The sequence below is a fragment of the Scyliorhinus canicula genome, chromosome 22 (genome assembly GCF_902713615.1).
Source record: "Scyliorhinus canicula chromosome 22, sScyCan1.1, whole genome shotgun sequence".
Taxonomy (NCBI): domain Eukaryota; kingdom Metazoa; phylum Chordata; class Chondrichthyes; order Carcharhiniformes; family Scyliorhinidae; genus Scyliorhinus; species Scyliorhinus canicula.
The window spans coordinates 7,823,694-7,836,687 of NC_052167.1; the positions used below are offsets into that span (position 1 = coordinate 7,823,694).

General features: G+C 43.7%; 1 protein-coding gene across 11 annotated transcripts in view; it reads left to right on the top strand.

Moving 5' to 3' along the window:
- The window catches only part of LOC119956020 (serine-rich coiled-coil domain-containing protein 2-like), a 643,754-nt gene that overhangs the window by 161,953 nt on the left and 468,807 nt on the right, over positions 1–12,994 (top strand). For all 11 annotated transcript variants that reach the window (XM_038782737.1, XM_038782731.1, XM_038782738.1 and 8 more), the window contains one exon: positions 3,836–3,926. In XM_038782737.1, the coding sequence (XP_038638665.1) occupies positions 3,836–3,926 (91 nt within the window). The remainder of the gene's footprint in view (positions 1–3,835; positions 3,927–12,994) is intronic.

Below are 12,994 nucleotides of genomic sequence, written 5' to 3' on the forward strand. Positions count from 1 at the left end.
CAATTCACCATTATCACCATTGTACTGTCAGCCGAATTTATATGTTGGCAACTGCCTTTCGATTTGTCTCCCAAGTTGAGCTTCTCCCATCATGCCTGTCATAAAGGCTGTTTAATTTCACCTCTAGCATTGCCTACCTGCTCAAACCCTCACCTCTGCACTTGCCACCTCTTGATTTTCTGATTCCTGACTGGCTTCCCACCCTCAACCCTTCATAAATTTCAGGTTGTCCAAAATTCTTCTGCCTGTTCTAATATCCCCTACCAAATCCCACTAACTCATCACAATTGTGCTGACCTGCATTGTCACCTGTTGCGCGCTCCCCTCACAGCAACGTTTAAAATTTAAAATTCTCATTGGCGTGTTTCAATTTATTTATAGTTGGCTTCTCAATCTCTGTCACCTTTCCCACTGCTACAATCTTCCTAGACCTCTCCAATCCATGAACTATGATCCTGACTAACATTTATCCCTCAACCAAGATCCATTGATAATTATAGAGTTCCTGTACGTGGGATCTTACTGTGTGCAATTGGCTGCTCCATTTCTACATTAAAACAGTGATTGCATTTCACAAAAAATCCTCATTGTTTGTAGTGTGCATTGAGGTATCCCCATGGCCATGAAACAAGTATAAATACAAGTCCTTTCCTCTGCCACTCTGCCCTTTGTCAGCTGTGTTGACCCTTCATTTTGAACTTTACTCATTAAATATCCACACATCCATTTTGTTCTGCTATTGGAAGATCCTTATTAAAGCAAACCCCTTTGGTCATCTACCCAGAAGACCATGAGGCATTGGGGCAGAATTAGGCCACTCGGCCCATCAAGTCTGCTCCTCCATTCAATCATGGCTGATATTTTTCTCATCCCCATTCTCCTACCTTCTCCCCATAATCTCTGATCCTCTTATCAATCAAGAACCTATCTATCTCTGTCTTAAAGACAATCTGATTTGGCCTCCACAGCCTTCTGCGGCAAAGAGTGCCACAGATTCACCACCCTCTGTCTGCAGAAATTCTTCCTCATCTCAGCTTTGAAGGATCGCCCCCTTTAGTCTGAGATTGTGTCCTCTGTTGCTTGTTTTTCCTACAAGTGGAAACATCCTCTCCATGCCTACTTTATCCAGGCCTCGCAGTATCCTGTTTCAATCCCCCCCATATACTTCTAAACTCCAAGTACAGATTGAAAGTCCTCAACTGTTCCTCATACGACAAGCTCTTCATTCTGGGGATCATTCTTGTGAACCTCCTCTGGACCCTTTTCAAGGCTAGCACATCCTTTCTTAGATAGGGGCCCAAAACCGTTCTCAATACTCCAAATGGGGTCAGGCTACAGCCTTGTACAGCCTCAGAAGTACATTGATGCTCTTGTATTCTAGCCCTCTTGACATAAATGCTAACATTGCATTTGCCTTCCAAACTGCCGACTGAGCCTGCACGTTAACCTTAAGAGAATCTTGAACAAGGACTCCCAAGTCTCTTCGAGCTTCTGATTTCAAAAATAGTCTATGCCGCCATTCCTCCTTCCAAAGTGCATAACCTCACACATTTGCGAATTGTATTCCATCTGCCACTTCTTTGCCCACTCTCTTAGTCTGTCCAAGCCCTTCTGCAGCCCCCCCTGCTTCCTCAATGCTACCTGTCCCTCTGCATATATTTGTGCCCACCCTTGCCTCTTTGTCTCAGTGCAATGTTTGTCTGTTTATATTTCCCTGAAGCATCTTGCGATATTTTATGACATTGAAGACTCTATTAATGCGAGTTGTTAGCTGTGCATGTCCTGGACTAGTGTTGAATCAACAACCATGTCTCAGAACAACCAGTTGACTCTTTCTAGCATGTGGCACCATTCAAGGGGTGTGGTAGCCTAACTGTTATGTTACGAAACTAGTATTCCAGGAAACCAGGTCAGGAGATGCAAATTCAATATTGTCATGACTTCTAGGGAACTTAAATTCTCGTCATGTTCTTCAGCAAAGATAATCTGCTGTCCTTGCCCAACCTGGTCCGTACGTGACTGGACAGCAATGTAGTTCAATCTTAACCGTCCACTAAAATGATTGAGCAGGCGACAACGTTGTGTTCAACAAGACGGCCCACCAGCATTGTCTGAAGGACAGTTATGGATGGGCAATAAATGGTGACCTTGCCATCAATGCCCACATCCCGTGAATGATTTTTTAAAAAAAGCTGTCGCACTCCTAATGGTTGGTCATTGCTTGAAATTATGATTTATTATCCTGTAAGATTGTTCAGCACATCCAAATTTCCATATGAGAGCCTTGCTTAAAACATTGCACAGAACATTAAATAACCTATCCCATCACCAAAAACATTAAAGCCATATGTTATTTTTTTTTCTGGTGCAGAGAACCCTCCTGTTCATTATCTGTTTTTACTTTGGGTTTTCAGCATTTGCTATTTTTCTCCCCCACTGCCAATCGCTTATTAGAAACAGAATGCGTTAAATAGTTGAGAACTGTTTTCTGCCTTCATTTTCCTGTCTTTGATTCGCCAATAGTTAAAAACCTGTGATTTCCTAGCTTGGGAGATTTTCTGCAACAAAACGTTTGCCTCCGAAAGCACATTACAGGAGCAGGCAGTGTTCCATGGGAGTTAATTTGTGCCGTTGCTGTGGTTCATTTTCCAGCTGATCAATACTATTTGTCCTATTCACTGACTGGAACACTGGATCCTCTTTCAAATGCAGCTAGAATTTTATTTTCATATCACATTGCACTGATTATCTGGTCTCTCCAACGCTGCACGCTGAATTCACTTCCTCCTTGTGTCGGAGCAAATACCTTCCTTTAAGCAGAGAAAAGCTTTCATTTGAAATTAAGCTTAGTTATCTCTTTTGCCTTTTTTGTCTGTACAGGTTGCTTTTCATAACCCTTGAAGGTATATTTTAGTCAAATATAAGTCAATATATGTGTGCTTGATGTCCCTGTGAGAGTTGAGAGGCAAATTGAGGAAGGCAACAAGGGTGAGGGCTTATATGGTTGTACTTGGTTTTGTTATCCTAATAAAATCTCCGGTCGATAGTTCTGAATGTGTCTATGCCCATCTGTTTGCAGGAGGAAGCAAAGTGAAAAATTTGAAGAGTTTGACTACCAGTGCCGATGGGAAATTAGACAGAATAAGCGATTGCGCCTTTATTGGCAACAATTCACTGCCTGAACCCCTTTGCCTTGATTGTTACTTACTGGCCAGAAATTCTCAGACCCAGTTTACATTAGGGGCTGGTAAATCGCTGGCTTTTAAAGCAGACCAAGCAGGCCAGCAGCACGGTTTGATTCCCGTACCAGCCTCCCCGGACAGGTGCCGGAATGTGGCGACTAGGGGCTTTTCATAGTAACTTAATTGAAGCCTACTCGTGACAATAAGCGATTTTCATTTTTTTATTTCATTTCGTTTTTAAAAATAATATTTTTATCCTAGTGTTTGGCATTGTCTCGTTTTAGTCAATGGTGAGGTACATTCTGTTGCTTGTACCATGCTGTTGTTCTTTTCTGCCACTTTCCCAACCTTTATTAATCTCTTAATTCAGGACATCATGGCCCTAACCATGAAGCGAAGAAATGTGCTGGAAATCATATTAAAGTAAAAGTTGATTAAAAATTGATAAATGCAAATTTTTAACATGCAAACGATTATTTAAACTAAAATTGTGGAACATATTGCTAACATACAACTTTGAAAAATGGAGATGGCATCTGAATTTGTTTGGAAGAGAGAACCCAGTTTCTACCTTTTTATGTTTTATCCAAGGGAAATGTGACTTTCCTTTTGTGTGCAGATCTGAGATTGTTACTTTGCTGATTTTCCTTCAGGATATTCTGAATAACCTGGAGTCGGGTGATCTTGATGAAGATGACCTCATGTTGGATGTTGATCTGCCTGAGGATACCCCTTGCAAGTTGGGTAAGGAAAGCTTTACATTTGCAATTCCATACACCCTACCTGAGGGGAAAAATGTTATATTTGCAGCGTCCTTCTTGGAATAATGTCTGTCTTTCCTGTTGGTTATTGGGCAGCATTGTGATGATTGTTGTCGATGGATTTCTGTCTACATGGCTTGGTGATAGCAGCCAGGTTTATGATGCAAGAAATAATTTCCTTGTTTTCTCTAAATAAAAAAGATTGTGAACAGGTAAAGAGTAATATCTCCAATATCACTTCCCATTTATAAATGCAATGTAGGATTTGTGTTCTTTATTCAAACACTTGATGCAGAAAGGCGTCAGAGCAGTTATAATTTCTGGATGCAAGTGATTGTGGCTATAAATAAATACTTTAGAACTATTTTCTCTCTCCATTAATTCACGGTATTTTCTATCAATAGAGGAACCTTATCTCTGTATGATCCAGAAAATAAACAAGTATTTTATCCTTTTCATAGGTGGGATGAATTTGGGATTAATGATGATTCTTTTTTTTTAAAAAAATACTAGCGTGCCCAATTCAATATTTCCAATAAAGGGACAATTTAGCATGGCCAATCAACCTACCCTGCACATCTTTGGGTTGCGGGAGTGAAACCTTGGCAAACACGGGGAGAATGTGCAAACTCACCTCGACAGTTATCCAGAGCCGGGATCGAACCTGGGACTTTGGCGCTGTGAAGCAGCAGTGCTAACCACTGTGCCACCGAGCTGCCATATAAATGATTATTCTTAATAAAAATAAACTATATCTAAGTGACAATTCTCTTGAACTTCAAATGCCATTGTATTGAGATTGGCAAAATATTAAATATAGACCAGAACTTTTAACAAGCTAAAGCATCTAAAATGTTGAGAAATCATTGGGAGTCAGAATCTTGAACATATTGCCAATAGAGCAGGACAAAACAGCAATGTATGTGTTGGAGTTAGTTACTTATTTGGATTAGTTCGCCAGTAATGTAATATTTTCTGCTATTTTGAAATTTAAAGGCCAAAATTATATTTTGCAAGAGCAATCTCCTTTCTTTCCAGTATGCACTTCTTCAGAATTCCCCAATCGGTCCACTAGCTTCAAAGCCCTTGTTCTTTTTCAGTTTCCTGATTTTCACCAGTCAATGCCATTTGCACTTTACAATTTTCCCATTTGAACTAATAGGTACCTTTATTTTGGCCTAACAACTGTCATCAGCGCTATTCATGGATGCTCATGTATTGTGGTCATGTAAAGGGTGATAGGAGGAGCCGGGAGTGCAGGAGGCGAAAGAGGCCGGTGTGCTGGCCTTTGCGTCCCTAGTAGCCCGGCGAAGGATCTTGCTACAATGGAAGGATGCGAGGCCCCCAAGCGTGGAGACCTGGATCAATGACATGGCGGGTTTCATTAAGCTAGAGAAGATCAAATTCGCCCTGAGAGGGTCGGTACAAGGGTTCTTTAGGCGGTGGCAGCCTTTTCTCGACTTTCTGGCTCAACGATAGGGTACGGGGACAGCAGCAGCAGCAACCCGGGGAGGGAAAAGGGGGGGGCCGACAATGACTATGTTTGTTTATTTAATTTTAATATTTTTTAAGTTCTTTTGTTGTTCATTAGGGTTGGGGGGGTGGGGGGATGTGATACATGCGCCGATACGGTCTGGGGGTGTCACAGTTATTATGGGTTATTTTGTTGCATTTCATTGTTTGTCGTTATGTTTTATATTTTCTGTAAAAAATTCCAATAAAAATTATTTAAAAAAAAGGGTGATAGGAATGCAAGTTTTTTTTTTCATATTTGCTTCTCCATTTCCCATTTTAATAATAATCTTTATTAGTGTCACAAGTAGTCGCCCCACACTGTCACCTGTTCGGGTACACTGAGGGAGAATTCAGAATGTCCAATTCACCTAACAAGCACGTCTTTCGGGATGGGGCATCTTTTGGGAGGTAACTGGAGCACCCGGAGGAAACCCACACAGACACTGGGAGAATGTGCAGACTCTGCACAGTCAGTGACCCAAGCCGGGAATCGCACCCGGGTCCCTGGTGCTGTGAAGCAAAAGTGCTGGCCACTGTGCTGCCCATTTGTCACTCCATTGTTGTGATTCGTTTTAAATTCTTTCAGGAAGGGCTTCAGGCCTTGATTATTGTTTCTTCATGGATGCTGACTGCAGCCAAGTATTCCCAGTTCGGCTTTTTCTTTTTGTATATTTGTTGTCATCAGAACTGAAACAAAATACAATTCAAGATGGGCGAAAACATTCAAATAAGGGTTCCATAGATTAATACAGATAAAAGACTATTTTCCAGACACAGGATTATTCTGGTGAATTTAAGATATTGGGAAGAAGTAATCAATACTTGGAATATCAGGGTGATGAAAGATAAAACCAGATTTGTTGAAATGGGTGATGGTGGGTGGGAGGATTAATGTCTCCGTGGTCACTTTGGAGGGTATATTGTTTGAGTAGGAATATTCTAACATGCACAGTATTATTAGCTGGTATTAAGCATATTTATAGCCTTGTAACCCTTTTTAATTGGGAGGTTAAAAAAAATGTTTAAATAAGCAGCAAATATGTTACCTGAACTCTAAAGGCCATAATGTATACTCCAAAGAGAGTTATGTGCTGCTACTTCCATTAGAGCACTTTGTGGAATCCATTCATTCAAAGGCATTCACCTCTATATTATTACATAGAATTCAGTTTTCACCCTCTTGTGACAAATATTTCACAGCTGGCTAATATGCGGGTGAAACATGGGTGCACAATATTTAATCAGTGATGGACCAAAAGATTGACTTCTTCTTGACTCTCAATTTCATTCTGCAGCATTTATTCCAGCTTGAAATCCATTGCAACCTTTTGTTTTTCATTCCAGCTTGTTGATGCTTCCTAAATTTGATTGAAATGCACAGCATCGAGTGAGCTGATTGACCTTTATGAAAGCATAATAATGTCTTGTACAGTGCCTGTGTCACGTGTTAAGAGACCTGTGGGAGGATTTGGAAACAACAGGATTAAACAGCTTGGCAGCGTAAACTTTTGATTATATTCTTTGATTCACACCTTGTGGAACAGTTAAGAGTTGAGACCTCTATCTAATGATTATAATGGGGTGATGGAGGTGAGGATGGGTTGGGTAAAAAAATGTTCGGGCATTATGTTTGACAATATTCCCAAAGTTAGGATCATCACGAATAGCATTTCTAATTCGAATTACCAGTTGCTTTTGCCATTGGGAGGCAGTGTCTATCTAGAAATACTGTTTCTACTGATTTGCGTTGTTGTGTCATGGTGCAGTTAGTTCTTGCAGTGTCAGATACTGCAAGCAAGATTAAACCTTTGGTTAGATTCACTGGAAAAGGACTCGCGCTGGAGGGTGCCACCTGATTGCCCCCATGCTGCCGCCACATTCTTTATTCACAATTTCATAAAATATATGATTTGCATCAAAAAATATTTGGTTTGCAGGCTTTGAAAAATTCTGGATAGAAGTATTAAAACGGACATCCTCAATGGCTGCAGGAGGGTATTCCTGGTGCTGGCTCGAAGAAGCTGGTGCAAACCCCAATCTCAAAAGGCTAATGGGATATGTCACAGCCTCTGTATTGTGGTGTGAAGGAAAACCCCTTTCAGTGTTTAACTTTCATCCTTGTAACTTCTATTTTTGGTGAAACCAATTATTTTCAGAATACATTTTTAAACGTCACTGTACAGTGACAAGCTCTCCATCAATGTACTTATTGAATTCTTTATTCTCGAGACTGAGGAGACGAACCGAAACTTCGGCACTGATGGAACTGTACCAGAGCAGAGACAGCAGTCGGGAACAGGGATTGATTTTAGCTAGAGCAAGGATGCCCAAAGCAGAGTTGAGGGCATGCATGAGCAATCAGTTCCTCGGGAGATGTGTTGTCTCTGTTTTCTGTTTTTTCCCACTCTTCCTTACTTTGCCAGTTCTCCGCCCACACCATCACCCACACTCCAATCTTCCTTGTCTGAAAAATATTGACTCATTGCTGAAGTACAGCTTATCTTCCATTTTCTCTCAATTTGCCATTCTTTTTGAGTTATCTTTGACAGTGTGTCAGTAAGGTCATGGCAGCCCAGCGCAAGCCCATCTTCATTGTACCTTGAAGTTCACAATAAGAAAAATATGGATTTACTCATCCCTAAATTGGACTGCTGATCTAATGCTGCCGCTACAGTTGTCATTAGGGTGATTTATTCTAGCATAGATCACTACCTCTAGTCTGCACGGCTCTGGTGTCTGTCATAAGCTTTCTGAATAATCAGGGAACTTTATAAAGTTTTAACTTTTTCCAAAACATATCTGCCATCATCCACTAACCATCAAAGGAGCTTTTGTTTTGCCGACGGTATTTTGTGCAATGTTTTACTGAATCATAGCATGATGCAGCATTGAGGGAACCATTCGGCCCATCCTACCAGTCCTGGCTCTTTGGTAGAGTTATCCAAGTACTCTCGCCCTTTCCCCATTGCTCTGTGATTTTCTTTTTCCTTTTAAACAAAGTTCCAATTACTTCCATTTGAAAATTATTGATTCTGATTCCATCATCCGTTGAGGCAGATTTAGCAACTTTCTTTTTATAATGTCTCTTCTGATTCTTTTACTACTTGCCTTAAATCTGCATCTTCTGGTTATTGATCCTTCTGCCATTGGAAACAATTTCTCCTAATTTACTCTATTATAACTCTTCATGAGTTTGAACACCTTGAGGCCCTTCGGCCCTCCAAGCCTGTGCCGACCACGCTGCCTGTCTAAACTAAAATCTTCTACACTTCCGGGGTCCGTATACCTCTATTCCCATTCTATTCATGTATTTGTCAAGATGTGCCTTAAACGTCCCTGCTTCCACCACCTCCTCCGGCAGCGAGTTCCAGGCACTCACTACCCTCTGTGTAACAAAACATGCCTCGTACATCTCCTCTAAACCTTTCCCCTCCCACCTTAAACCTATGCCCCCTAGTAATTGTCCCCTCTACCCTGGGAAAAAGTCTCTGACTATCCACCCTACCTATGCCCCTCATAATTTTGTAGACCTCTATCAGGTTGTCCCATAACCTCTGTCGTTCCAGTGAGAACAAACCGAGTTTATTATTAGGATGGGGGGAAGGGGGGTGTGTGTTCAGGACATTGGATCGGGGGGTCAGGTCAGGTCATGATGGGGGAGGTGGAGTGGGAAATCCCATGTGGGTGGGGGTTTGGGATGGATACTAAGGTGTGATGGGGTTGACTTTGGGGAGTCCTCTGTAGCGTTCGGAGTGTGGGGTGTCCCATGAGGGGATTGAACTGGGAATTTAAAATAGTTACGCTGAAGTTATAAATGGTTGTATTTCTTATGTTTTCAGAGCAACATTTAGCAACACTGGCAGAACCATCCAAAGTTAGCAATTTAAATTGTTTAGTTGGATGCTCCCCAGAGCAGCACAATTATTCAGGGAAAGTTAGTGTTTCTGGACAATTGCAGTGCAGATGCTTAGCAGGGAATTTCAGAGGTCCCCAGCACATCTTTCAGGTGCTGTGGGCTGGCCTCTTTACTGATGTTTCGATAACAGCTGTCTCAATTTGTCCTGCCATCTTCAAAGATTTATCTACCTTTCTTGCCAGGTGTTGTTGTGCTTGCATCTACTACAAAATTAATTGTCTCTCTCTATTTTTTGTACAATCTGATAACACTCCTACCTACTCTTTTACTGGTCCATTGGCAGCATTCTCTTCTCTTGTAAAGACAGATGAAATGTAGCCATGTCCTCCGCTTTGACAAGAACATCTTTTTTGGTCCCTAATTGTCCCAGCCTAATTGTTCCAGCCGCTGACTCTCTGATTTCTGTTTGTATCAATAAAAGGCTTTTTGGTTCCCTTTCATACTAGCAGCTATTCCATTCCTGTTCTCTCTCTCTCTGCCTCCTTTTATTATCCTTTTCGATCTCTTGTGTACACTCTACATTCAGCTTGGTTCCCTGCTGTGTTATTACCTTTATCATTGGTATAAGTCTTTCTTTTTATGATGACACCAACATTTTTCAAGCTTACTTCATTTAGATTTGTATGCAATTTGGTGTTTACCACGTCACACTTGGGCTACTTTGGATCTGTTTTTCTGTTGCAACTGAAGCTTCACTTTAAAATAAAGTTTAAAAATTCCAAGTGAGGAATCAAGGCCCAATTACTGGTGTGCACCAATATATGTTTTGTATGTTAGTAAAGAAGTTATATTTGCAATCAAAGTTTTTGCCAGTGTGTGTGAGCTGTAATCTTTCTAGCAGGACATGGTGTGGAACAATACTTTTGTGGAAATTGCAAGTACATAATGAGGTTCACACAGCAGTTATTTTATTCCGTTTCTCTGCAATACCAAATCATTTATGAACCAAAATTTTATTGTTGTTATGGGCCAGGGTTTATAAAACTCCAAAGTATACCATGGAGTTCACCTGACCCACGACTTTTAATAGATTTTGGTTATGGGGAGCACAAGGGTCAACTCTCCAGGTGTTATGCAACAGAGACCTTAAGTATTTTTAAAACAAAACAATGTTTATTCTATGAACCCAGTTAACATATTTTTTTTAAAATAAATGTTTTTATTGGGTTTTTTTGAACAAGGTATAATTACCGTTATGTACACAGAATAAGAAACATATATATAATATATATACACATATTTAGAGGAGAAGGGCACACCCCAACATAAAAAAAATATAATAAAATGTGAAATGGAATAACTGGTGGGGTATTGTGCACCAGCTCGACAGCGGCAGCTCTGTACATCTGGCAAAATTACCCACACCACATAAGTAGGCGACTGCCTGGGGGGGGGGGGGGGGGGGGGGGTCATCTCCAGTTTCCTCGTTCCCCGCTCCTGGAGATGTCATGCACGTTTTGGCATCCCGTCTCCTCCCTCCCGCTTCCCAGCACCCCCCCCCCCCCCCCCCCCGGCCCTCCTCTCCTGTCCCCCCCCTCCACGGTTTGTCTCCCTCTCCCCAGGTTTAGCTGTCTTCCCCTCCCCCCCCGGTGGTTCGCCCCTCCCTCCTCAGGTTTAGCCGTTTCTCCCCCCCCCCCCCCCCACCCTTCCTCCCAGTCCATCTCTCCCCTCCATGCCCCGGCTACCTTCCCCCGACTCCCGACCATTTTCCCCTGATTCTTGGCCACCCGGCTATTCTTCCTCTTGTTCGTTGGCCACAAGCAGGTCCCGGAACAGTTGCATGAATGGCTCCCACGTTCTGTGGAAGCCGTCGTCTGACCCTCGGATGGCGAATTTGATTTTCTCCATTTGGAGAGATTCCAAGAGGTCGGACAGCCAGTCTGCAGCTCTGGGCGGTGCTGCTGACCGCCAGCCAAACAGGATTCTACGGCGGGCGATCAGGGAGGCAAAGGTAAGGGCGTCCGCCCTCCTCCCCAGGAATAGATCTGGCTGGTCTGAAACCCCGAAGACCGCCACTATTGGGCATGGCTCCACCCTCACCCCCATCACTTGGACATAGCCTCGAAGAAGGCTGTCCAGTACTCCATAAGTCTGGGGCAAGACCAGAACATGTGGGTGTGGTTGGCCGGGCCTCTTTGGCACCGTTCACATCTGTCCTCCACCTCCGGGAAGAACCTACTCATACGCGTTCCTGTTAAGTGGGCTCTTTGTACCACTTTTAGTTGCGTCAGGCTGAGCCTTGCGCGCGTTGTGGTGGAGTTGACCCTATGCAGTGCCTCGCTCCAGAGTCCCCACCCGATCTAAATCCCCAGGTCCTCCTCCTCATTTCTTTCTTGTTGTGTCCAGTACGGTGTCGGCCCTTTCTACCAGTCGGTCATACATGTCGCTACAGTTCCCTTTATCTAGGATACTTGCGTCCAGTAGGTCTTCCAGTAGTGTCTGTCGTGGCGGTTGTGGGTACGTCCTTGTCTCCTTTCGTAAGAAGTTTTTGAGCTGCAGATACCGTAGCTCGTTCCCACTGGCTAGCCGAAATTTCTCTGTCAGTTCGTCCAGTGTAGCGATCCTGCCGTCCGTGTATAGGTCCCTGACTGTCAGTGTCCCTCCGTCCTGCCTCCACCTTTTGAAGGTGGCGTCAGTCAGTGCTGGTGTGAACCTATGGTTGTTGCAGATGGGAGCCTTGTCCGACATTTTGGTCAGGCCAAATTACTGCCGCAGTTGGTTCCAGGATTGGAGGGTGGCTGTCACCATTGGGCTGCTGGAGTGTTTTTTGGGTGGGGATGGGAGTGCTGCCGTGGCGAGGGCCCGGAGGGAGGTCCCCACGCAGGAGGCCTCCGCGCGCACCCACTCGGCCTCTGGCTCCTGGATCCATCCCCTTACTCGCTCGGCTGTTGCCGCCCAGTGGTAGAATTGTAGGTTTGGGAGGGCTAGCCCCCCCCTGGATTTTGTTTTTTGTCGGACCTTCTTTGGGATCCTAGTATTTTTATCCCCCCATATGAACGCCATGATTAGTTTGTCCAGCGCTTTGAAAAAGGCCTTGGGGATGTAGATCGGAATGGATCATTCCCAACTTACCTCGAACATCCCCCCCCCCTTTGCGGGTGTACTGGGAAGATCTCGCTTTTGCTCATGTTGAGGAGCGCAATGATTCCGTCCATGCTGCTCTGTGGGTCCGAGATGTAGAGGAGCAGGTAATCTGCATAGTGTGTGCTCTCTGCCTCCCCTTCGGATCCCCCTCCAATTTTTTGCTGCCCTGAGCGCGATTGCTAGCGGTTCGATTGCTAGTGCGAACAGTAGCGGGGACAGTGGGCATCCTTGTCTGGTGCCCCTGTGCAGCTGGAAGTATTGGGAGTTGGTATTGTTGGTCCGTACGCTCGCCATGGGAGCGTTGTATAGGAGCTTTACCCAAGCGGTGAACCCTGTTCCAAGCCCGAACCGCTCCAGTACCTCTGAGGTATTCCCATTCGACTCTGTCGAAGGCCTTTTCTGCGTCCAGGGAGACGATCACCTCTTGTGTTCTCTCCCCGGAGGGGGTCATTATCACGTTCAGCAGGCGCCTGATGTTCGAGGAAAGCTGTCTACCTTTGACGAAGCCCGTCTGGTCCTCTGTGACCACCTCTGGT